The sequence below is a fragment of the Bubalus kerabau genome, chromosome 9, assembly GCF_029407905.1.
Source record: "Bubalus kerabau isolate K-KA32 ecotype Philippines breed swamp buffalo chromosome 9, PCC_UOA_SB_1v2, whole genome shotgun sequence".
In the NCBI taxonomy this organism is placed as follows: Eukaryota; Metazoa; Chordata; class Mammalia; order Artiodactyla; family Bovidae; genus Bubalus; species Bubalus kerabau.
In genome coordinates, this window is record NC_073632.1 from 52,481,627 (window position 1) to 52,505,116 (window position 23,490).

The window sequence follows — 23,490 nt, forward strand, 5'->3', positions numbered from 1 at the left end:
AGCACCTAAATAATCCAGCTGCCCAATCACACAGCGCCCACCAGGGGTGTTGAGGATACGGGTGGTGTTTCCTTCTTAGTCCTCACCATCCATTATTACTGCCCTTCCAAGTACAGGGTCACAGGCGGTGGAAATTAGGTCACCTCAAGAACCTCCGCTCTCAAGGCTGGGGAGGCCAGGTCTCTCTTCGCCGCCCCTACCCAGTCCTAGAACAGGAATTTTCAATTCGATGAGAGAACCGAATAAGCAAACCCCGCGATTCGTTCGGCTTGAGGGAGGTACGGCGAGCGCTGCAATGGCGAAGCGGCCAGCAGGGGGACTTCGGGGAGGGCGGGAGGGGCCAGGAGGCGTGGTGGCCCCGCAGGCGTGATCGCACGTGTGCCCGGCGCGCGGGCCGGGGCGTGTCCCCGGCCCGCGCGGGTCCCTCTCTGGCGCGTGCCGGGCGCCCTGGCCCCGCTGGCGTGGCGGGGACCCTCGGCTCGGTGGTCCAGGCGTGGGCCCGGGCGGCGGCGCGGGCGCGGGCCGGTGCTCCTGCAGAGGGAGCTGTGCACCCGGCCTGGCGCACGCACGGCGCCGCCCGCTCCCTCTTGCTGCCGCCGCCGCCGCCGCTGGGCCCGCCCGCCGGGGAGGGGCTCCGGGCCTCGCCGACAGCTGCTTCCTGCTTCCCGCACGTCCTCGCCGCCGCGCAGCCGGTCCGGTCCTGAGTCCCGGCCGAGAGTCCTGGTCGAGAGCAGCCCGTCGCCGCCGTCGCCTTCCCGGCACCCGCCTCACCCCGCGGCCCGCTCGCGCCCGCCCCAGAACCCACGCCGCCCCTGCGCGTCCCCGGCCATGCTGTCCTTCCAGTACCCCGACGTGTACCGCGACGAAACCGCTGTGAGTACCCAGCTGCGCCTGGCCCACGACCCGCCGCCCGCGGCCCTTCAGCCCCTGCGGCCCCTCACCCGCTGCTCTCCCCTCCCCCTCGGCCTTTGTTTGCGAGACCCGGCTGGGGGCGCCCGGCTCCTCCCGAGGCGCGGGGGCCCTGGTGGCCGTCACCCTCCGCCCGCTGGCGGCGGAGCCGGTGGTCAGCCGCCGCTAGACCACTTCCCAAGATATCGGGGTCAAGGGCGAACACTCAGGTGGGCATGGGCGTCTTAACAGAGTGGGAAGACAGAACGTGTCACTGCATTTTTGCTTGGAAGAGGCTCTTGCTTAAATATGGTGGTAGGAGAAAGTGTGGATGTGTGTAGATGATGTCCAATTAGAAGACAAAAGCAAACTTTTTCAACTCACAAATTAAAAATACTTAGAGTTGAAGTTCATTCATTCGATTTTTAAAACGTGTGTGGAGCGCTTCCCCCTGCCGGGTGCTGGCGGCGGGCGCTGGGTATTCAGGGCGGAGATCGAGTCCGTGGAAGGTGGGGCAGGGCCCCGTGGTGTGACAGTGCTGATCCGCGTGTTCCCAAACCAGAGCAGAGTCGGCGGGGCCAGAGGAGGCCTCAGAAGAGGACAGGGTGGCCTTTTGCAGAATCAAGTTTTGCCTAGTGTTTTGCCTAGTGCAGGGCTTAGCCACCATTTCCCTCAGTTTGTAGATAACCTCAGAGTCACTGTGGAGATCCCGTGGGTGGAATTCTGGGCAGACACCTTTTTTTTTTTTTTTTTTGCGTGTAAAAATTAGTTTGGCATCTTAAGAACTGGAGTAAATCCAAATGTTGTGGGCATAATTCTCGTAGGAATAGCCAGATTCCTCAGATGACTTAAAATAGAGTTGGAATAAAAAGATTTTTGTATAATACACTTCTAGTTTTTTTCTGCTTGCTTTGCACTCGATTTCAGGCACTCGATTTGTGCCTGAAGTCTGTACTTTAAACCACTTCTCATTTTTGAGGTAAAGGGTTCTGGGGCTTTAGAGTGAAGGATGTAAGGGTTGTTTTAAATTAAGACTTCCAAGTGGTACTAAGGCATTCATGGTTTCTTTGACCTGTGGCCATCTGGTAACCATGTTTTCTCCGTCTGTTCAGCTGCTTGCTTATTAAATTTACTTGCCCAAGAAGCCCTTGGTTCAAGAGTTGTTTCCTTTGTGCAACAGGAGTAACGTGATCCAGCAGGCATGGAAAGGGGACAGACCAAGTAAGAAGACCTGAGTGCTAGTTGTGGCATTGTCCCTCCCTCCCTGGATGCCCTTTGGCCGATCCCTTGCCTGTTACAGGCCTTCTCTTCCCTGAATGAACTATTAGGGCTGGCTTGGCTAACAACAGAGCTTACTTGCTTCTGTAGTAAGAGTATCAATCGTTCGTTCATTCAGGCGATGCCCTGGCCCTGCAGTGTGCCAGACATGAGCAATGGGAAGGCATAAATATCTTGGTTTGGTTTTTGAGGATCTTTGAGTTTTCAGGAGAGAGAAAATTATAGCATTTGATAAGTACTGTTTTAGATTTGTTTTATTTAAATGGGGGAGGGGTGTTTCTTCCTTAACTTTTCACTTTTGGGGTTACCAAAACGCTGCAGTTCACCTAATCTGTGTTTAATAGTTCTTGAAAGGGTTAAGTGAGGATTTTATGAAGATGTCAGAAAGATTATGAACAATTAACTTAAAAGAGTATACCATGGATTTTAATACTCTCCAGTTCTTTTGCATCAGAGGAGTCGTGATCAGCCTCAAGGCCGAGGAAATGTAGCACTTGGTCCAGCCTGGACCCTGCTCTGTAGATCACACAGGTTACTCATCCCAACCCTGACAGCCTGTGGGCAGTGTCTTTTTCCTGTGACAGAGTCCTGATTACTAACGCAGGCTTGACTTATGCATTTACTCAAATTGTAGCCTTGATCTAGGATGGGTTTATTTCTCTCCAGCAGGTGCTACCCATTGCTGTAGCTCTCTGTCTCTCTCCCTTTAGCGTCTTCCAGCCATGCACTGAGCAGTCTCTTGCTGAGCTGTGGGGTTGGAGCTTGCAATCCCATTGGATGGATTTCTGCATTAGCTATCAGATTTTTGGAAACCATGCTGTTCCAGTGTGATACTGTGGCCCATCCCCCGAGAGTGTTGCTGTCAGGGAATTCAGGCTTGCAGCGGCAGGGTGTGCAGGGTGAGTAGAAAACACAGAGGAGAAAGGCATTAATTTGCTTCAGGAGGTGGAGACAGTATGAGAATTGAGGCTGGAAGTTGGTCATTTGGTTAAGGTTGAAAGGACATTCCTCGTCATGTGACTTAAAGTCATAGTTATGTAGGGCTGGACAGTCATGGAATTGCGTTTGTTTTGGATGGCAGGAAGGCCATTGTGACCAGAACATCTGGGATGTAAGCTTGGACGGCAGCTGGAAAGGGAAGATAAAATGGGGCCAGGTTTGGTGGGCTCTGCCTGCTGTGTGTACAAATATGCACTTAGTCCCAGAGGCAGCAGGCAAACTATTGACCAAACAAGTGAAATATTAATAGTGATAGTGTCTTATCAGAACTCTCTTTTTAAAGCTTCTTTGGAAAATATGGAATGGTTTACGAACTTAAATCAGATGGGAGAATCAGGTACTATATAGCTTGAGTTCAGGGGATGTGGTCTATGAGATCACCCTATTTGTAGGAAAATGTCTTATGAAAGAAAAATGTAGGGGCCAGGTGGATGAGGGGAGGGCGCATGGCTCCTGGGATTGTCCTGGAGAGAATCTGTTTCTTGTCCTGGTTAGAAATGTCTACTCAGTAACTGACTTCAGTCTGCTTTAGATTATAAGGCAGGTACTGGGAAGTTGAGGCTGTTTGCTCAGAGGTGAACACCATCAGTAGGCAGTCCAGTAGGGTACACTGGGTTCTGAGTAAAGGTCCAGCTGTGCGCCTGCCAATTCACAACTGGTCTGCTTCATTAGCAAAAGATCAAGTCCTCAGGCTTTGGGGTCTGCTCAAGGTGGGATCTCTGTTCTACCTCCTGCTTGTTAACCATCTGACCCTTGTCAGCTGCTTTAACTGTGTCCAGCTTCAGTTTCCTCATCTGGAAAAATGAGTTGGTAGTAGCCTTACAGTGAGGACCAGATCAGATAAATGTGACTATGGCACAGTGTTTAGCTCACAGCAGATCTACAGTCTTCACCCTTCCAATCTCTGTGAATTGCATTCTGTGGCTGTAAAATGGGAATATAATCAGCTCTCTTACAAAGGTGCTTTAAAACATCAGGCACAATAGTATGGATATTCAGCAGGCGTTCATTGCTTTGGGTCTAGCATGTGGCAGCACTTTCACTTAGCCATAAAACTAAGATTTGCCGTTAATCTTTCCCCCTCTATGAAAAGTTAAGTTTCTGGATATGTCTGAGTTTTAGTAGCATCAGCAAACTTGGAAAACTCAGCAGTGGCCACAGGACTGGAAAAGGTCAGTTTTCATTCCAATCCCAAAGAAAGGCAATGCCAAAGAATGCTCAAACTACCGCACAACTGTACTCATCTCACATGCTAGTAAAGTAATGCTCAAAATTCTTCAAGCCAGGCTTCAACAGTACGTGAACCATGAACTTCCAGATGTTCAAGCTGGATTTAGAAAAGGAAGAGAAACCAGAGATCAAATTGCCAACATCTGCTGGATCATCAGAAAACCAAGAGAGTTACAGAAAAATATCTACTTCTGCTTTATTGACTATGCCAAAGCCTTTGACTGTGTGGACCACAACAAACTCTGGAAAATTCTTCAAGAGATGGGAATACCAGACCACCTGACCTGCCTCGTCAGAAACCTGTATGCAGGTCAGGAAGCAACAGTTAGAACTGGACTTGGAACAACAGACTGGTTCCAAATAGGGAAAGGAAAGGTGCTGCTGCTGCTGCTGCTGCTGCTAAGTCGCTTCAGTTGTGTCTGACTCTGTGTGACCCCATAGACAGCAGCCCACCAGGCTCCGCCGTCCCTGGAATTCTCCAGGCAAGAACACTGGAGTGGGTTGCCATTTCCTTCCTTCATGATGCAGACTACATCGTGAGAAACGCTAGGCTGGATGAAGCACAAGCTGGAATCAAGATTGCCAGGAGAAATATCAATAACCTCAGATATGTAGATAACACCACCCTTATGGCAGAACGTTAAGAAGAACTAAAGAGCCTCTTGATGAAAATGAAAGAGGAGAGTGAAAAAGTTGGCTTAAAACTCAGCATTTAGAAAACGAAGGTCATGGCATCTGGTTCCATCACTTCATGGGAAATAGATGGGGAAACAGTGGAAACAGTGTCAGACTTTATTTTTCTGGGCTCCAAAATCACTGCAGATGGTGACTGCAGCCATGAAATTAAAAGACGCTTGTTCCTTGGAAGGAAAGTTATGACCAACCTAGATAGCATATTCAAAAGCAGAGATATTACACTGCCAACAACAGTTCGTCTAATCAAAGCTATGGTTTTTCCAGTGGTCATGTATGGATATGAGAGTTGGACTAGAAAGAAAGCTTAGCGCCGAAGAATTGATGAGTCTTCTTGAGAGTCCTTGGACTGCAAAGAGATCCAGCCATTCCAACCTGAAGGAAATCAGTCCTGAATATTCATTGGAAGGTCTGATGCTGAAACTCCAATGCTTTGGCCACCTGATGGGAAGAACTGACTCATCTGAAAAGACCCTGATGCTGGGAAAGATTGAAGGCAGGAGGAGAAGGGGACGACAGAGGATGAAATGGTTGGATGGCATCAGCAACTCAGTGGACATGAGTTTGCGTAAACTCTGGAAGCCTGGCATGCTGCAGTCCACGGGGTCGCAAAGAGTCTGACGTGACTGAGTGACTGAACTGAACTGAATTGAGGAACATTTTTAAAGTGTCCGGTCCGTCCCTTCCGAGGAATGTTTGGGGGAAAGTTGTTTGCAGATTGTTTTGAGTCTCAGCTCTGATTCTGAACTCTGTGTGGCCCTGGGCATGTTGCCATCTTGTGCGTGACATTGCTCCTAAAAATACTGGGTTGGAAGATCTTGCACAACTTTACATTTTTTTGATTCCTATTGTCAGAGAAAAGATGGTTGTTACTGTAAGCATGTTTTGCAACCATTTCAAGGTGTGTAAAATATAAGAGACTTGCAGATGAGAAAACAGGGCAGAAAACCTTTTCTTCAGTGGTGATAATCAGCTAAAATTTAGAGAGGTTTTTGGTAAGGATTGAAAATTGATAATTCTAGGAAGACTCATCGGGAAGGCTTTCATCTGGTTTTATGTGCCTTGCACTTGTTGGTCATTATATGCTGAGCAGTTCTTATGTTCCATCTCAGTTGCCTGTTCTTCCAGGTGTGCCTGTCTCCAGGTACTCTCTCCGCAGCACCAGATGAGGACAGATGCTGACCCCTTGCAGAAAGCCAGGGGTCTGAGGCTTGGGAGAGAGTCTCAGTTGACCAACAGCCACAGTAGAATTTTTATAAACAGTAGAAACAGCAGGTTTTCCTTTTCCAGGAGAGTGTTTGCCTTCCTTAGGGAATAGCCCTTACCTTCTGGTATTACAGAACAAAACCAAGGAGACATGTACAAAATATCTGAGACACTGGTTGTCTTCTAGACAACTGCACACAGGAAGCCTCAAATGGAATGTTGTTCAGTTGTTGAGAGAGACTTGATTGGAAAGATGTTGTCCATGTGGTTTCATTTGATTAGATTAATCACATTACTGTGTTATTGGGGTATTTATCTGTCGGTAGTTTCTTTAGGCATAATCACTTGGGGAGTGGTGACTTCCAGTTGGTCTTCCAAACTCAGTCAGTCTCTGAGACCAGGCCCACCCAGAAATTTGGTTTTCCAAAAGTTCCCACGAGGGGGCTTCCGAAGGCGTCCCCTCAGCCAGGCTCTCCTGGCACTCAGCAGTTTTATCTCATCAAGTATCAGGGTAGTCTGAATGCATGATACCTTTGTGCCTCCTTTCTTACACAGTGAAAGAAAGCATTTCGTAACAATACATTGAATAGAGTAGAAGCTTCAGTTGTAGAAATGTTCTTTCATTGCATGAAAGTCAGCTTTCTCTGACGTCAGTGAGCATCATTGCTCATTAGTTAACTTGCTTTTTGGTAGTTTAGACTTAAAGGCAAAACTGATCATATTGTACACCATCGGGAGATCTCCTAAGCATCTGTAAGCTTACCAAGAACAGGGCAGTGCACCCGTGTGTGACGGCTCCCTCCCAAGCGGGCCCTTCCGGTGTCCCCACTGCATTGTGTCATTCAGCGCTTGGCCACCAACAACATGTTTTCAAGTTTCTTTAACACAGTGGCAGGCCTTTGTTTTGTGTTGTACAGACAGAGCTGTTCCTATTCTGACCTTTCATCTCTCTTCCCGCTCCAGCTAAAATGTTCTTTTCATTAAGGGTGGTTTGACACCTTTGAGAACCTGCCAACTTCGGTTCATGTGGTAATTTGGGCAGACACGTTGCCAGTGAGCCAATTGGGCTATTTCAGACTGCCCCTTTCCTATCTCCGTCACATTTGAAAAGTAGTGATGTAGTTGGGGTTAGACACTAGTTATCTAATACCACATTTTGTCTTTTGCAGGTACAGGATTATCATGGGCATAAAATCTGTGACCCTTATGCTTGGCTTGAAGACCCAGACAGTGAGCAGACAAAGGTAAATGAGGGCTTATGATGAACGAGAAGGTGGTCTTCATAGCTCAGACCAAACCGTAAACATCGGTAACCATGGCTTTTCCCTCCTGGTATTATCCTGTGTTGTCTGCAGTGGGATGATGAATAGACGTGTTATACTACCACTCTCTGTGAAATGATTCATGAGAAAAGGTGAAAGTGTTCGTAGTCCCATAGAAGATCACATAGCTGTTTTGAATAGTGTTTATGGACTATAGGGACACTGATGAACCAACTATTTGAAATGGAAGTATTTGAAAAAAGGAAAACAAATTTTTACCAAAGAAAAATAAAAACCTAGAGAATAATTATGTGACGAAAAAAATTGCCTAATACATTTTTTCCCAAAGGAAAGAAAATGATATTGAAGAAGCAGTACCAAGTCTTGAAAACTGAATGCTGGTCTTAGATTACTTATTGATTTTAATGCAACAACCATACAACAACTATATTATAAGTAAACTGAATTCTCAGTATCTTTTTATATTTTATAAGGGGATGAAGGGGAGAATTTTCTACTCTGTCTAAAAATATGAAATTTTCCTATTCTTTTGGAGAAACATGTAGTACTTTGAGGTGAAGCCTCATTTTGTTAATGAAGCTTACCCCTAAGTGCGATGTCCGATGGATACTATTTTCTTTCTTGGAGTGCCCAGGACTTGTCATTTGAGATTCATTATTTACATATGCTGAATGTGGTTAAATTTGCTTGGATGAGGGAATAGTGCTTCTCCAATCCACTCCAGGTTCTTTGACTTTTTTATTTATAGCCATATTAACTTAGTATATAAAAATATCTATACAATTTCTAATATCCTCAGCACTCCAGAAGTTTATTTGAGCTTCTTTAGAATCCCAGAGTACATTTCCCATTAAAAAAAAAAAAAAAAAACGAAAAAAGTTAATGCCTGCTGAGTGGTTTTCTAGGCCAGCTTCTAAAAGCCTATGTCTTAGCTGTTCTTGTATCTTGTGGTCCCTTGCCACTGTATATATCAGTGTTCTCTGGAGAACTGAACTCAGATTTCTAAGACAATTCAGATTTTCCAAGAAGGCACTCCCTCCTGATGTGGACCTGGCTCGTGGGATTGGTGTGCTTTCCTTGCCCATGCCCACCCCCCACTCCCGGTCCCGTACTCCTGCAGCTCTTTCATGCTCCCTGGTCAGTGGGTTACAGACTCCACTGCCTTCATGTCCTTAGGGAAAAGCTTCACCAGGGATGGAGTGGAGTGAAGGGCTTAGCCAGGCACGATGTTACATGGAAGAGGAGACAACAGAGGCAGAAAGAGGTTGCTCCTGCTGGAGTAAATCCCATGTCAACTTGTTTTTCTTCCTTCATTCCCAAGGCACCAGCTTGCCTGCTTCTCTTTCTGCCACCCTTGGCTGTTCTTCATGGCAAGCGTTTCTCTTCTCCTCTGCACACTGCAGAAACTCTTAAAACTTCTTCCCTGTCCTTTGTCCTTGAAGTAAGCACACCAGCATTTTGAGGTTTTCTCGTGGTTTTTACTTGTATCTGTACTCTCTTATTCTCACCCTTTCCCCATTCCCTTCAAGAAAGACAGCGATCTCATGGGTAAGAATGACTGATGTTTGGATTTTTATTTTTCCTTGGTGAAGCAGTGAGTTTTAGAGGTTGGTGGGTAGCAAATGAGAAACAAATGGGTAACTGGAGAAGCGGGCAGAGGCTCCAGCTCTGCAAGTGAGGCTAGGAGGAACAGGGAGCAGAGGCAGGGCTGCGATCTGTCCTCAACCCTGCCACAGACAGCCTTGGTCCTCCAACTTTGGACTGGGCTGAGTCGGATTGAGCCTGGAAACAGAGGGTCACAAGCAGCCACATAGCCTGTAGTGGATGGAGAGTAGGAGGGAAGGAGATGAACTTCCTGTGCATCTCCGGAAAACTGCCCCCAAGGACTGTCTCTATGCTGATTCCTTTGTCTAAGGAATTGGGTACAACCTGGACTTCTGCAGCCTTTGATGGGGATTGAGTGATTCAGCTATGTTAGAGTGACCCAGTTTTTGTTTATGTGTTAACGCATGCACATTTTGCTATGCCTTCCTTATTTGATGATGTCTGGCCCTGTGGTTGACAAGCCACTTAACTAGTAGGTGAAACTTTGCTGATTAGTGATCATCTAGTCAGCATTGGATAGACGCTAATGACATTGGTATATACACTGTTATTTTCATGGTATGTATTTAATAACAGATGTTTACTGTGTGCTGGGCACTTCAGTGGTAGCTTTGCATGCCCTGTCTCATTCAGTTCTTAAATCCTGAAATAGATCTTTTTCTTTTCCCCATTTCACAGATGAAGAAATTGAGTTTGAATGATTAAATAATGTGTCCAAGGTCACTCAGCTTATTAGTGGTATCAGGTGGTCCAGGTGGTTATCAACTTCACATTAAAGAAATGATAAAAAAAATCAAAGACTCTGGGTGTAGTAGCTTTGGGAATGCACGCTGTAGGACTAGAGTCATGTCTTTGCTCGCTGTGGGACTTTATGGGTCCTCCTACAAGCACGCTGGGTGACCCCTCCGTGCCTGCTCTCACGCTAACCTGTCCGGCAGTGCTCCTCAGGTGTCAGGGCTGTGCAGCCAGTGCCTCCCCTGCATCCTCCTCTCGAAGCAACCTCGTTATTGACAGGAGCTGGTTGTCATCTGAGATCTGATGAGTGAAATTTTTGTCTCAGACTGAAAAGATAGGGTGTGTTTTTCTAATAAGCAGAAGAGCAGCAGGAACATTTTCTACTCAGAGTTAGAGGCATGTACACAGAAGTAGGTGATTTAACCATACCTCGGTGTAAAGAGGAAAATCTTCACGTAGCCTTTAAAACAAAGAAAAGCCGCTTGTTACATTTTCAATAAAAACCAGCCCGGAAGTGAGGAACATTGATAGCTCAAGATCTGAAATGCTATCAGTAAGTCTTTGATTTAATCTCATGTTTAATAGAGCTTATCCAGTTCTGACAGTTCCTGGCATTTGAGGCTTTATCCTTTATTAAAGAAATATCAGCAGACTTGTAACTTGAAAATTCTCAAAGATGGTGGTGGGGGGGACTTGAATCTGAATGAATCCTTTCAAGCTGTCAAAGCCCACATAACCCTATTTTATAGCAAATGTACCAGTTTGTAGAATATCCTGTGCAGCTTAGTTGTTTCTTTGAGATCTGTTCAGCCTTAATTTAAAAACTCAGGAGAACTACTTTGCAAAGAGGAAACAGTAGACCAGCACTGCCTAGTAGATATATAATGTAAGCCACATATATAATTCAAATTTTTCTAGTAGCCACATTAAAAAAGTAAAAAGAAACAGGAAATTAATTAAAGCACTTTATTATATTCAAAGTACTAACATCTCAACATGTAATCAATGTAAAATATTATTGAGGTATCTGCATTCTTTTAGACTAAATTTTCAAAATCCAATGTGTATTTCACACTTATTGCTGCTGCTGCTAAGTCGCTTCAGTCGTGTCCGATTCTGTGCGACCCCATAGGAAGCAGCCCACTGGGCTTCCCCGTCCCTGGGATTCTCCAGGCAAGAACACTGGAGTGGGTTGTCATTTCCTTCTCCAGTGCATGAAAGTGAAAAGTGAAAGTGAAGTCGCTCAGTCGTGTCCGACTGTTAGTGACCCCATGGACTGCAGCCCACCAGGCCCCTCCGTCCATGGGCATTTGCAGGCAAGAGTACTAGAGTGGGTGCCATCGTGTTCTCCGATTTTACACTTAGAGCACATATCAGTTCAGAGCAGCCACATATTGGGTGCTCAGTTACCACATGTGGCTAATGGCTGCCATTATTGGACAGTGAAGATACAGACCAACCTTCCTTGTGAACATCGATGTGAAGACTATAAACAATGATAGGTTAAAAATAAAAAAGCAGAATTTGTCAGAGAAATTTAGTTTAATATTATTATCTCTGTAAATTAAGTAAACCTATATAACTAATCTAATCTAGGTAATGTTTTAAGAATTTTTTAAAAATCCAAAACTAAATGTAGCAATAACTTTAATAGTGAGTATTTAAAGCATCCTGAACACCAGACTGGAATAACTGTCACTGCTGTTTTCATATGTTTGCAAAACTTTGACCAGTGCAATAAAACATGAACTAAAATTTGTAGAGGATAAAGTAAAATTATCATTAATTATCGATTCAGTGATTATGCATCTAGAAAACCTAAGGGAAACAACTGAAAACAGAATGAATTCAATAAAGCATGTACGTATGGAATAAATATAAAATCAATACCACTCATACGTAACATCAATAACGAGAAATCAACCCACCCGATAGCAGCAACAAAAAGTAAATACTTAAGGAAAAAGAAGAGTTTTCAGGTCTCCTGAGAGAGTAATAGTGTCACTTCAGATAGAAAAGGGCCAGTTTCGAGTGTTATTTTTAATAGTGGAAAATTGAAAATCTCCATTTCCGACAATAGTTTAGCATTTAAGTTGAGCCTGGTAGACGTGCTTGACGCTGTAGTCCGTGCATCTGTTACCGTGTTGGGCTGTAAAGTTTGCTTTGCTAAGTGAAAAGTGCTCCTGGTAGAGCAGGAAGTGGGAGAAGGGTGCACGCGTGCAGCGCTCTTGGGGGTGACAACTTTATAAAGTGCCTTTGTAGGTCTCAGAGACAGTGGTTTGTTGCTATTTGCTCTCTGTTCCAGAAGAATCTGTATGGAAATACAAACTTAACAAAAGATAAAGGGAAGACTCTGGATTAAAAGCTCTTTAGACATCTGCTAACTGCAGTGTACTCTGGAGGTAGACATCTAAACCATAGTGAAGTCTCACCGGAGTAAGTGGGACACCAGGGAAACCTTGGAAGTGAGACGGTAGAGGGAGAGGTTTTACTCATTGAAAAGGATTTGAAGACAGTGAGGCAGGTCCCGGCAGTGGTGAGCCCATACTTCCCAGTCAGCAGGCTCTCCCAGCTTGTCCTCCGCAGGTCATGGAAGGAAGTGTGTGCAGCAGCCTTGACGTGTGTGTGCAGCCTGATGCTTTGGCTCTGAGGGGACTCAAACCTCCAGACTACTAATAGTAAGACACCCGGCCCCCACCCACTGACTGTAACGTGCATGTGATTCGCTTCCTAATCTAACTTCCTAAATTTCCCGGGACAAACAGACAAGTGAGCCCCAAACCCCACACTTCACCTTAGCTCTCTGTAGCATATTTCTTCGTCTTAGTTGGTGTCTCGGTCCCTTCGGGTGAGCCCTATTCATGTCTCATTTCAGCTCTTATCACAGCCATCTCCTCTCTTCCTGTCCGTAAGCCAGTCTGTGCGCCCTTTCAGGTGGCTCACACCCCTTCTTCCTTTGTCCCATCTGCCATCCATCTTTGTGATCAGCAGTGGCTCCGTTGCCAAACCCAGTGACTTCACCGTCATCCTGTGTTCTTTGTGCAGATGGAGCACTCTTCCTGGGGAGTTGTAGAAGCTTTGGTGTACACTGGCAAGGCTGCTCTGCCCCCTCCGCCTTGCGCTGCCCCTCAAGCCCTTGAAGTTTGCTTACACTGCTCTTGTCACTGCAGCAGCCATCTTGCTCGCGGGTCCCTGGGAGGATACCAAATGCGTATTTCTTTCTCCTGGCCTCCCCGCCCATCGTGGTGCAGTCAGTCCACAGGGCACCATCTGCTCCCTTTTCTGATAGTGAGAAATCCTCTGCATCTCTGGGCTTGGTTTTGCAGCCCCGAAGTCCAGATAGAGGCAGCATTCTTCTCACCTTTTGAAGAGTCTCCCCATTTCACTCCATCTTGTTGCAGCTTTGACCTCTTGATTGAATTCCAGAACTTGTTACTTAGTGAAGGGGAGATACTTACAAAGAGGAAGAATTTACATCTGTTATTGTAACTAATTGTCAAGTCTAGCTTCCACAGAAGCCCTGTCCTGGGGCTTTGGTCCAGGAGGTAAGCAAATGTAGAATACCAGCTGCAGTTATCAAAAGACCAATTTGGTTTTTCCCCTCCCTGAGAACTGCCTTGGGCTAAATGACCGAACCAATAGCTCTATTTGCCTTGTGGATCGTGAGAGAAGATCTCTTAATAGGAACCGCTCCCCGCCCCCAAAATGTATGTTTATTCCTTCTAAAAAATTATCATTTGTTTCATAGAAGATCAAAGAAATAGAGATCTTCTTTTCTAAGACATTATTTGCTCCCCACTCCCTATTTGGAGGAATAGGTATTGCCCGTTATATCTTTTGAGAAGCGGCTATGAAGGTAGTGAGAGCAGTCCCTCACTCTTACAGGTAAGGAAGCTGGAAACATCCCCTTTCTCCTCCCCTGCGTATACTCCTCCCTTCCTCTGCAGGAAAGATTTAAATCTCAAAAGACTTCTGATCAGCTCTAGGATGTTAAATAGCCTAGGATTTCTCTGTAGGTATTTTAATGTCACAGAGGTTCAGTGGAGAACAACATTTAGGGCAGTCAGCTCCTTTCCCTGGAATCCTAACTATTCTGACTATTCTGATATGTGGTTTTCTGCTCACTTTTGTTGTTGTTCTTTAAGATTGACCCTAAAAGGATGTAGCATGAAGAGTTGCCCGCTCTGTACTGATATCAGCCTGGCCTAGATTTCCCTGTGTGGTGTGGTCTCCCTAGCGTGGGACGTACCAGCATGGTCAAGAACTGATGAGGGGCTGGGGGAGATGAGATCCTTTTGTCCACTTGCATCTCCCCCTCAGGCTGTCAGGCAGCAGAGCCTACAGAGCAGAAGCTTGCTCCCAGGATGTACACTCACGTGAAGGGCTAGTTCAGTGTCTCTAAGCCAGCAGACAGCAGATGAAGCTGGCTGCAAGCGGAGGAATACTGGATATAATTCATAGCATAGAAGACTTCTTTTGGTTTGCAGTGTTCTTTTGTAGGCTTTAGGAAAAACTGTGAACATCCTTTTTGTACTGTGAGTTTCCAGACATTGCTGGTGTCACTTCTGTTGGGACACAGGGCGGAGGAACAGAGTGTTTGCCAGGTGGGACTGGAAGTCATAGCCTTTAGTCTTCCATTTTTTGACCTGTGAGTACAGCCAGGTGTCTTACCTGGGATTTCTTTTCTTCATCTATAAAATGAATATAGTCACACTCAGTTCATCTAGATCCAAGCTTTTAGCAACACCCAGCTGAGAAAATGTATATAACAGTTCATTTTCCATGCTCAGCAGAGCTCTGTACAAAGGTGCTACAGCTTAGGTGCTGCTGCTTCAATGTATTGAAATGTAGACCTTCAGACTCTAGTCTTCGTATTTGCTTGCTCAGAATGTTGAACATTAGAGACATCTGTGTCTTTTTATTTTCATCTACAAAAGTAGGCAGCATTTTCCTTTTGAAATCTTAGTGTCTTAGAAAAAGATACCTATATTTTGAGCATTGAATCTCCACCTCTGCCATTGGTTGGAATTATGACTTGTAAGTGTGGTTTTATTGTTCAAAAGCTCAGTGATTAAACTAGGCCAAAGATCACCTTGAAGCTGTTAGGTAAACACCTCTTTTAATTGGTGTTTATGAACCCACCGTGAAATGCCCTGCCCTCCATTATTAATGTTTCATGTAAGGACCTGGATTGAGTATTTCGACTATGTCGTTCCTTCTCTACTAGAAACAGGAAGTGCTTTAGGTAAATATATTACCAGTTATTATCTCAATCTCCAAGACTAATGAGGTCTTAAAATGTTTCATCACCTCCTGCAGAAATGTTAGCCTTATTATGGTTCACAAAAATACTTCTTGTAAATCCACGGTTGAAATGTGTATTTAGGGAACCATGTCCTTTTGATCTGTGCTTGGGGTAATTGTCAAAAGTATGAGAAAGTTTGCTGGTACTGGGCCATCCTCTTTTCTAAGCAGTCCTTTCTTTTGTCTTTTTCTTGCTTTCTGCAATTGGGTTTTTGAGGCAAGCAGCCAAAATGAATTCTGGCCAGGTTTGGCAAGTAAGGAATTCATAGCAGGCACAATGAGGCCAGCTTCTGGGTGGACTGGAGAGCTAGGCTTGGAGCAGGCAGGAACCAGGTAGTTCTAGAGCTCCATGGTGGGAATTTCCACGTTTCAGGCAGCACTGCTAATGGCATCAGTGATCACAGTCCTTGAGCCCTCTGTCACTTGTTCAATGACTGCATCCCAGGAGAGGGAGTTTTATTTGGCTAGGCTCCAGACATGTTTGTGCTCATCCCTTGGCTGTACTGTGGCAATGAAAAAAGATTTGGTAGAAACCTTGGGATCCTTCTTTTGCTTCTGGAGTGACAAGACAGCTATGTGAAATTCTCTCACTAAGCAGGGAGAACCCTGGGGAGGAAAATGGATCTTGGCAGCCCAAATGCCACAGGTCCACTGGTTTCGTTCCCATTCCTCCTCCAAGGGAGGGTGCTCACACCCTCCCTTTCCTCCCCTGTCCTGTGTTTACTTGTGTGTCCACTAATCGGAACATTAGATTACATGGGGGTGAAGAGGATGAGCTGTCATGAGCAAGAGAAACATGGGCCATGCCAGCTTGGAATCACATGCCATTCTAGGCCAGACCAGAGATTGGAGATGGTGAGCCCCTTAACCTTTGAGCTGCTGGAGGTGAGTGCCAAAAGGAGGCTGAGCCACACCTTGAGTCTTGCCCCATTTGTTCACCACCAGGGAAAGCAGCCCCCAAACCATTGATGAAATTCTTAAGCTGCTTGAGTACATTTAACATTAATATTTTCCCCATAAGCGCTACTCAGCTTTGGTTCCAATAATCTACATTTCCTCTGTGACAAATGTTGACATCAGACATGATATCTTTGGGAAAACAGTTATTAAAGAATCAACAAATAAAGAACGAAGATAACTGACTTCTCTGAGACGTTCTCTTTTCTCTTAGATGTCTGCCATGTCCAGGGGGAAAGCACTCAGTCATAAAAATCACCTGTGCATGCGTGCATGTGTGCTTGGTCGCTTCAGTGCGTATCCAACTCTTTGCGATCATGTGGACTGCAGCTCACCAGGCCCCTCAGTCCATGGGATTCTCCAGGCAAGAACAGTGGAGTGGGTTTCCATGCCCTCCTTCAGGGGATCTTCCCAACCCAAGGGTCGAACCCTCCTGCTTTGCAAGTGGATTCTTTACCCACTGAGGCACCTGAGAAGCCCAAAAATCACCTGGATACTTGTTAAAAATAGACATGCCCAAAATCTACTTTTAGAGTATCTGATAGGAGTAGAAATCTGTTTCCCAAGCACCTCATCTGGTAATTCTTAAGATCCAGAAAGCTTGGAAAAACTGCCTTAGAGAATGCTTAGACATGGCTAGAGAACAGTAATACTTTTGCTTTTAGAGATGATTAGAGAATAATAATAGTTTTGCTTTATATAGGGCACTTTCAAGGAGCTAAAATTCTCATAGATGCCTCACTTGTTCAGAGTATCTTTGTAAACTGGAGGGACTTTATTTGTGATTCTGATTTTTCTCATTGGGGGAAATCAAGGCATATGTCATAATAAAGACTTCAAGAACTCTCCTGTATAGCACTGGATGGCACTCTGACCATTTGGACCAGCTCTGTATATAATCATGCACATGATTCTCTGGACCTCCAATTGCCTCTGTAAAGTCTCATACCCTTCTTGTTTTTATCCCTGCTGGCACTGCCTAGTTCAGGCATGCATTGCCACCAAGCTAGACATTCAGTAGCATCCTATTGTCTCCCTTCTTCCAGAACTTCTTTTCTACCCTGTTCTTCCCAGCAGCAGATGAGAACTCTTTCAAGATCTTGGAACCTGTTTATTCATGGGAAAGCAACAATGTATAGTTGTTTAATGAATAGCTTTAGGGGTAGGCAGGTTTGAATTTTAACTCCACAATTTTATCAGAGGTGTGACATTGGTCATGCTTATCAACCTCTCTAAACTTTAATTCTCTAATTTATAATTTGGAGAAAACTACTAGATCAGATCAGATCAGATCAGTCGCTCAGTCGTGTTCGACTCTTTGCGACCCCATGAATCGCAGCACTCCAGGCCTCCCTGTCCATCACCAACTCCCGGAGTTCACTGAGACTCACATCCAACAAGTCAGTGATGCCATCCAGCCATCTCATCCTCTGTCGTCCCCTTCTCCTCTTGCCCCCAATCCCTCCCAGCATCAGGGTCTTTTCCAATGAGTCAACTCTTCGCATGAGGTGGCCAAAGTACTGGAGTTTCAGCTTTAGCATCATTCCTTCCAAAGAAATCCCAGGGTTGATCTCCTTCAGAATGGACTGGTTGGATCTCCTTGCAGTCCAAGGGACTCTCAAGAGTCTTCTCCAACACCACAGTTCAAAAGCATCAATTCTTCGGCACTCAGCTTTCTTCACAGTCCAACTCTCACATCCATACATGACCACAGGAAAAACCATAGCCTTGACTAAACTACTATATATGGTAGTGGTAAAAACTGAGTCATAATGTTTGTGAAGCATGTAGCAGAGTGGTAGGCACAAGTGCTTAATAAATGGTTGCTATTGCATTTATTATTAAGTAGCTTAAATAGCACGGGGATTATCTGCTTGATCATTTAAAGCTTTAGAGCTATCTAGGACAAATTCTTTTATTGCAGTCAGTTCTTGGGCTCTGTTCATATCTCCTTTCATTTGGGTCCATTTTAGTGGTTTGTATTTCCTAGAAAATTGTCCATGTCATTGAGATTTTAAAACTTACTAGCATGGGGTTATGTGAAATATTTCTTACAATGACTTTATTCTCCATGTTTGTGTGTCTTTCTTTATCATTTCAAATTTCCAGTATCTGTAACTTCTTTCCTATTTATAATTAGTTTAGCCAGAACTTTGGTTGAATGTGATGGTGGGGGGATTGTTTGTTTTTAGAAAGGAATGGTTCTAGAACTTTTAAGTTGTATCCTTTAATTTTCTAACTCATTGATTTATTTTTATTTTATTTTTTTGTTACCTTAAAGATTTTTGATTAGAATGTTTAATTAATATTTCACTCTTTCTCCTTTACTGATGATCACTTTTTCCAGGCTTCTGCATCAAGCTTCTGGTGGATTCATCCTCTTCCAGCCTGGGGTGCTTGAGCTGAGGGGCTCTTGAAAGAGCTGTATCAGTCAGGATTCATGATGAACAGCACCTTTATATATATATTTTTAAAAAGAGCTGAGAAGTTCACGTAATTGAAGATCAGTACATGCTGTAAGGCACAGCTTGATCTAGGACTGCTTGTGATATTTCTGTAAACCTGTCTGCCTCTGTCTCTTAGGTGATCTACTTTTCTCTGGTTGTTTTGTTTTCCAGTAGCCTCTCCCACGTGATAGACAAAGATGGTCCTTGCCCCTTCAGGTTTTACACAGCCCTGACAACCCCAGATCTCATGAGATGGCCTCTCCTTCTATTGTTCACCTCGGTTCCTAAAAAAGGATTCTGGTTGCTTGTCCTGGGTTCATAAATACTTTATTGACTGTTACATGTTAAGGAGAATTGATGGAAGATTCTGCCTATGAAAATGAATAGGATTTACTTACGTGAAGAATGTAGAAAGGAGTTAACATAATTAGAATATAGACAGGGGTATCACTGACATTTTATGACATTTAGTGTAAGCTGCTGGCACCCAGAAATGGTAAAATCTGATCAAGAGAGGGTGAACCCCAGACTTCCTGAAGGTGTGACTCATTTTCCAGACCTAGCCTTGTATCTCGGAGAAGGCAATGGCACCCCACTCCAGTACTCTTGCCTGGAAAATCCCATGGATGGAGGAGCCTGCTAGGCTGCAGTCCATGGGGTCGCTAAAAGTCGGACACAACTGGGCAACTTCACTTTCACTTATCACTTTCCTGCATTGGAGAAGGAAATGGCAACCCACTCCAGTGTTCATGCCTGGAGAATCCCAGGGACGGCGGAGCCTGATGGATTGCCGTCTCTGGGGTTGCACAGAGTTGGACATGACTGAAGCGACTTAGCAGCAGCAGCAGCCTTGTATCTGGGTATAGAGCATCTTCCCTGGGCCACGTGTACTTCATCCATCACAGTGTGGGCACTGCCCTTCAGCACATGGCACACCCAGGCCCCAACTGTCCCCCGAGCCTGTTCCAGGTACACTCCTGAATCTGTGCTGTGGACTCAATCAGGTCAGCTGCCTTGATGTGTGTGAGTCATTAAACAAACCCCTGGACCAGCCCTGAGCCTCCTTCTGAATGGGTGTCCTGCCCAGCCCTGGATGAATCCCTGGATCTCAGGGAGGGGAGTTCTGATGGCTAGCAGAGGTCACACCTCACCCCCAACCTCAACTCCAGTCTATCAGTGGGGCATCCTAAGATACTGAAAAGAAACAGATGTCAGCTTCAGGTGTTTTTGTCACATTCTAAGAACTTTAATGGCAAAAGGAGAGGAGGACAACAGAGGATGAGATGGTTGGATGGCATCACGGACTCAGTGGACTTGAACTTGAGCAAACTCAGGGAGATAGTGAAGGACAGGGAGGCCTGGCGTGCTGCAGTCCATGGTGTAGCAGAGTCAGACACGACTGAGCAACTAAACAACAACAAGAACTTTAATTCCTAATAGTTTTGGTTTTCTTATTTTTGAAATAGTCTTGTTATCGTTTGGATTTCCTCATTGATACAAGAGTTATTCAAGAAAGGATATGCATGTGTTTAACTTCCTCCTGGGTGGGTTTTTAGTTAGATTTGGACTTGATGTGCAGATCGCCTCTGTCCTTGCCAGGCTCCTGGTCAGTAGTAGTATGTACACTGAAGAACAGAGCCAGATCAGGTTAGTGTTCCAGCTTCAAATGAGCTCCCTGGTAATGGCGAGATTTGAGACCAAGGCTTGAATCTAAGGTCATAGCGAGACTTTCTGCTTCCTTCCCCTTTGATTGGCAGTAACTCGCCCAGTGGGGGAACAAGTTGATTTGCCCTCCTGGGGACAGGCAGAGAAGGTGGAAAGAGACCTGGAAGGGCTTTTGGAAGGCTCCACCTGGTCTGTCACCCATATGCAGCAGGAAGCTCGATGGGGCCCTTCCTCCCCTGAGAGTAGAGAGGGACCCACTTTTAATTTTTATTCTTTATTTATTGGCAGAATTAAATTTGGGGCAGTTTATTTTCAAAAAAATTTTAAAAAACCTATTCAGTTGCTTATTCAGTTAATTTGTTATGTTTTAGATTCCAGTATTTTCATATTTCAGACATTTTTGGTGTGTTTAAAACTACCTTGAAACATTTTGATCCTGTGTAACATTTTCAAATTATGAAAGCAAAAAATTTCAATAGCTCAGAGAGCGAAAGAATCTACTAGCTAAAAAGTATCTGATGAACTCACCAAACAAGAAGGAAAAGTGAATCCATTTCCTTATGCCCTTTACTTTCTCTGTAGTCACACTGGGCTTTTAATGTTAAAAGATAAGCCTTATGGATTTTGGGATCTCACCAATTGGATTTGACATTTCTCGTCCTTGGGGTTTGTAGGGGTTTGTGGGACCAGGAAGAGAAAGGCACCTCCCTGGGTCAGTATAATGGCATTGTAGTTACAAACATGACTCAAACAAGCTTTTCTTGGAATTTAACGTTTCCTTTTTGGTCTGATCTGATGTACTGGTAATGTTTGTAAATGTTCAGAGAACACTGCAAAATATGGGGCACTTTTTTCTTTCATTTGTGGGGTGTCAGTTCCTAAGTGTGTCCTGTAAAGTACGTGACTCCATTCTTCTATAGTCTCAATTTCTAGACCTGTTTCCTGGAGCAGCTGCCTCTCACTGTGTTTGGCACGACCTGCCTCTAGTTTTTCGTGTGATCGCCCAGCCCTCTTGGCCCTGGGTCCTGCAGCCTCCCAGATGAACTTTGCCACCTCTTGTCGTCTTTTTTATGGGTGTGTCCTTGCACCTGGGGAGTCATTTCTGAATTCTGCTACACTTCCAGCAATGAGAGGGGGTCCGGGTGCTTCCCCTTCTGGCCTCCAGGATGCTCTCAGCTCCTTACACAGGACTGTACAGAAAACACTGCCAGTCCGTGCTGTGACACCAACCACTTGCCTTGATCATAGTTGCTTTAACCAGCACACTCATATATATATATATATAAGTGTTAGTGTTATCCGCACGTTTGTGTGCATATGTATATGTACACATATGTATGTATACACATACATGTACACACACACCTACATATATACATCCTTCTGTATGTATAATTTGCAGCTAAAACTCCTCCAGGTTTGTGGGATGTAGGTAGCACTATCCCTGGTTTCACTCGAATGGTACCCGTGCCACAGTCGGTCTCCCAGCTGGAAGTCCCTCTTTGTCATCGGACTGCCTGCCTGCTCGCCCCACTCTCTGAGGCCCACTCCACCCTATCCTGGGAGTGGCTTTCCCTTCGATTTGTTCTCCTAGAGCTTTTATCTTTATGCATGTGATTCATCTTTTTAGTCCTGTATTGCCCATCGTGATGTTCTGTATTGTTTTTCAGTCGCTCAGTCGTGTCTGACTCTTTTGTGACCTCCCATGGACTGTAGCCCACCAGGTTCCACTGTCCATGGGATTTTCCAGGCAAGAATACTGGAGTGATTGCCATTTCCTTCTCCAGGGGATCTTCCACGTGTCCTGCGTTGGCAGGTGGATTCTTTACCACTGAGCCGCCACAGAAGCTCTATGTTCATTATATACTTTATCTATTTAATAAGTAACTTATGCATCCTCTTTATTTATATACATAAGACTTGTGCTTGTGAAAGGACTTGAGATAGTTAGTGGATTGATGTGAGGACAACTTGAAAAAAATTCTGGAAACAGTCAAGGTAAAGGCATCTCCAGCTCCCAAACTGAGCAACACTTTGCCAGATAGCTGTGTTTTCTTTTTATTAAATTATGGTAAGAACATTTAACACGAATTCTGCTCTCTTAACGGCATTTAATGTGTATAGTATAGTATTGTTAACACAGTGTTGTACAGCAGGATTTAGTCATCTTGCATAACTGAAACTTCCCTTTCAAGGTTTCTAATAGTTAAGGCAAAATGAAATGTGAATTGGATTTCTTAGCTTTGAGCAACTATTCTTAGAAAAATGTGTTCAGACTCATCCATAGCTATAAAATCTAAACTCGTGATCCTCTTTAAAAAGCTCAGCTGCTGGTGTCATTTCATGGGCTTTTGAGTTTCAGTGATTTTAATAATACCCTGGAGTATGAGTTTGGATACTGAGATTCCTGCTGGACAAGAATAATTTAATTCTCCTCACCCTGCTTCTTTATCATCATACAATTGCTCAAGTTTTTCTTTTCATTATCCTTATACCTCTTCTTCCTTTCCCCCAAATGTGTTCTAATTTTCAGACCAAGAAGTTAGACTGTTAAATCCATAAATGACCAAGAAGTCATTATTGGTATTCTTTGGGACCCTAAATTTCACAAACGCCTTAACAGAAGTTTTATCTGCACCTTCATGAAGAGGACCTGCTCGTATTATAAAGATGCACATTAGGATAGAACTTAGGCTGTTAAGAACTTGAACATTGTTTGCGTCTAGGTATTGGAAGGGTGTCGTGTTTAAATATTGCTCTAGTTAAAGTAATTGACTAACATTTGTGGGTGACATATTGGATATAATGAGCCTGGTTATTTGGTAGCGTTGTTATGACTGTTCTGATGGTTTTCTGAACATTTCATGTGAGAAAAGCCAGTGTGCCTGCTTTGGTGTGAGATGGATTCTGTGGCAGCAGTTGTGATTGTACTGAGAGACGCCAAGCAGCATAGAATCCACAGGTGAGCACAGTTCACCTTTGCAGGGAAAATTGACTAAGGATCTGTGACTCCTGGATCCACTGTGGTCCTCCTAGAGCCAGGGTCAGGCCTAGGTGCAGCCTCATCCAAACAAATCAGAAGGACTAGGGGAATGAAGGCTGCAGGGCTTCTTCCTCAGAGGACCCCCAGTGGAAAGGGCCCTTCTAGGACTCTCAGTCTGCTGGGTCTCAGGGTGGGAGCCCTCAGTAGCTTGAACGTT

At 44.8% G+C, this 23,490-nt stretch overlaps 1 protein-coding gene across 4 annotated transcripts in view; it reads left to right on the forward strand.

The window, feature by feature from the left end:
• The first annotated feature begins 564 nt into the window (after positions 1-564).
• Positions 565-23,490, forward strand: part of PREP (prolyl endopeptidase) — a 133,456-nt gene continuing 110,530 nt past the window's right edge. For 2 of the 4 annotated variants that reach the window (XM_055535322.1, XM_055535323.1), the window contains exons 1-2: positions 568-873; positions 7,464-7,538. In XM_055535322.1, the coding sequence (XP_055391297.1) occupies positions 829-873; positions 7,464-7,538 (120 nt within the window). In that variant the 5' untranslated portion in view covers positions 568-828. Of the gene's footprint in view, positions 874-7,463; positions 7,539-23,490 lie in introns of all 4 variants that reach the window. The other 2 variants (XM_055535321.1, XM_055535320.1) reach the window with 2 other exon arrangements.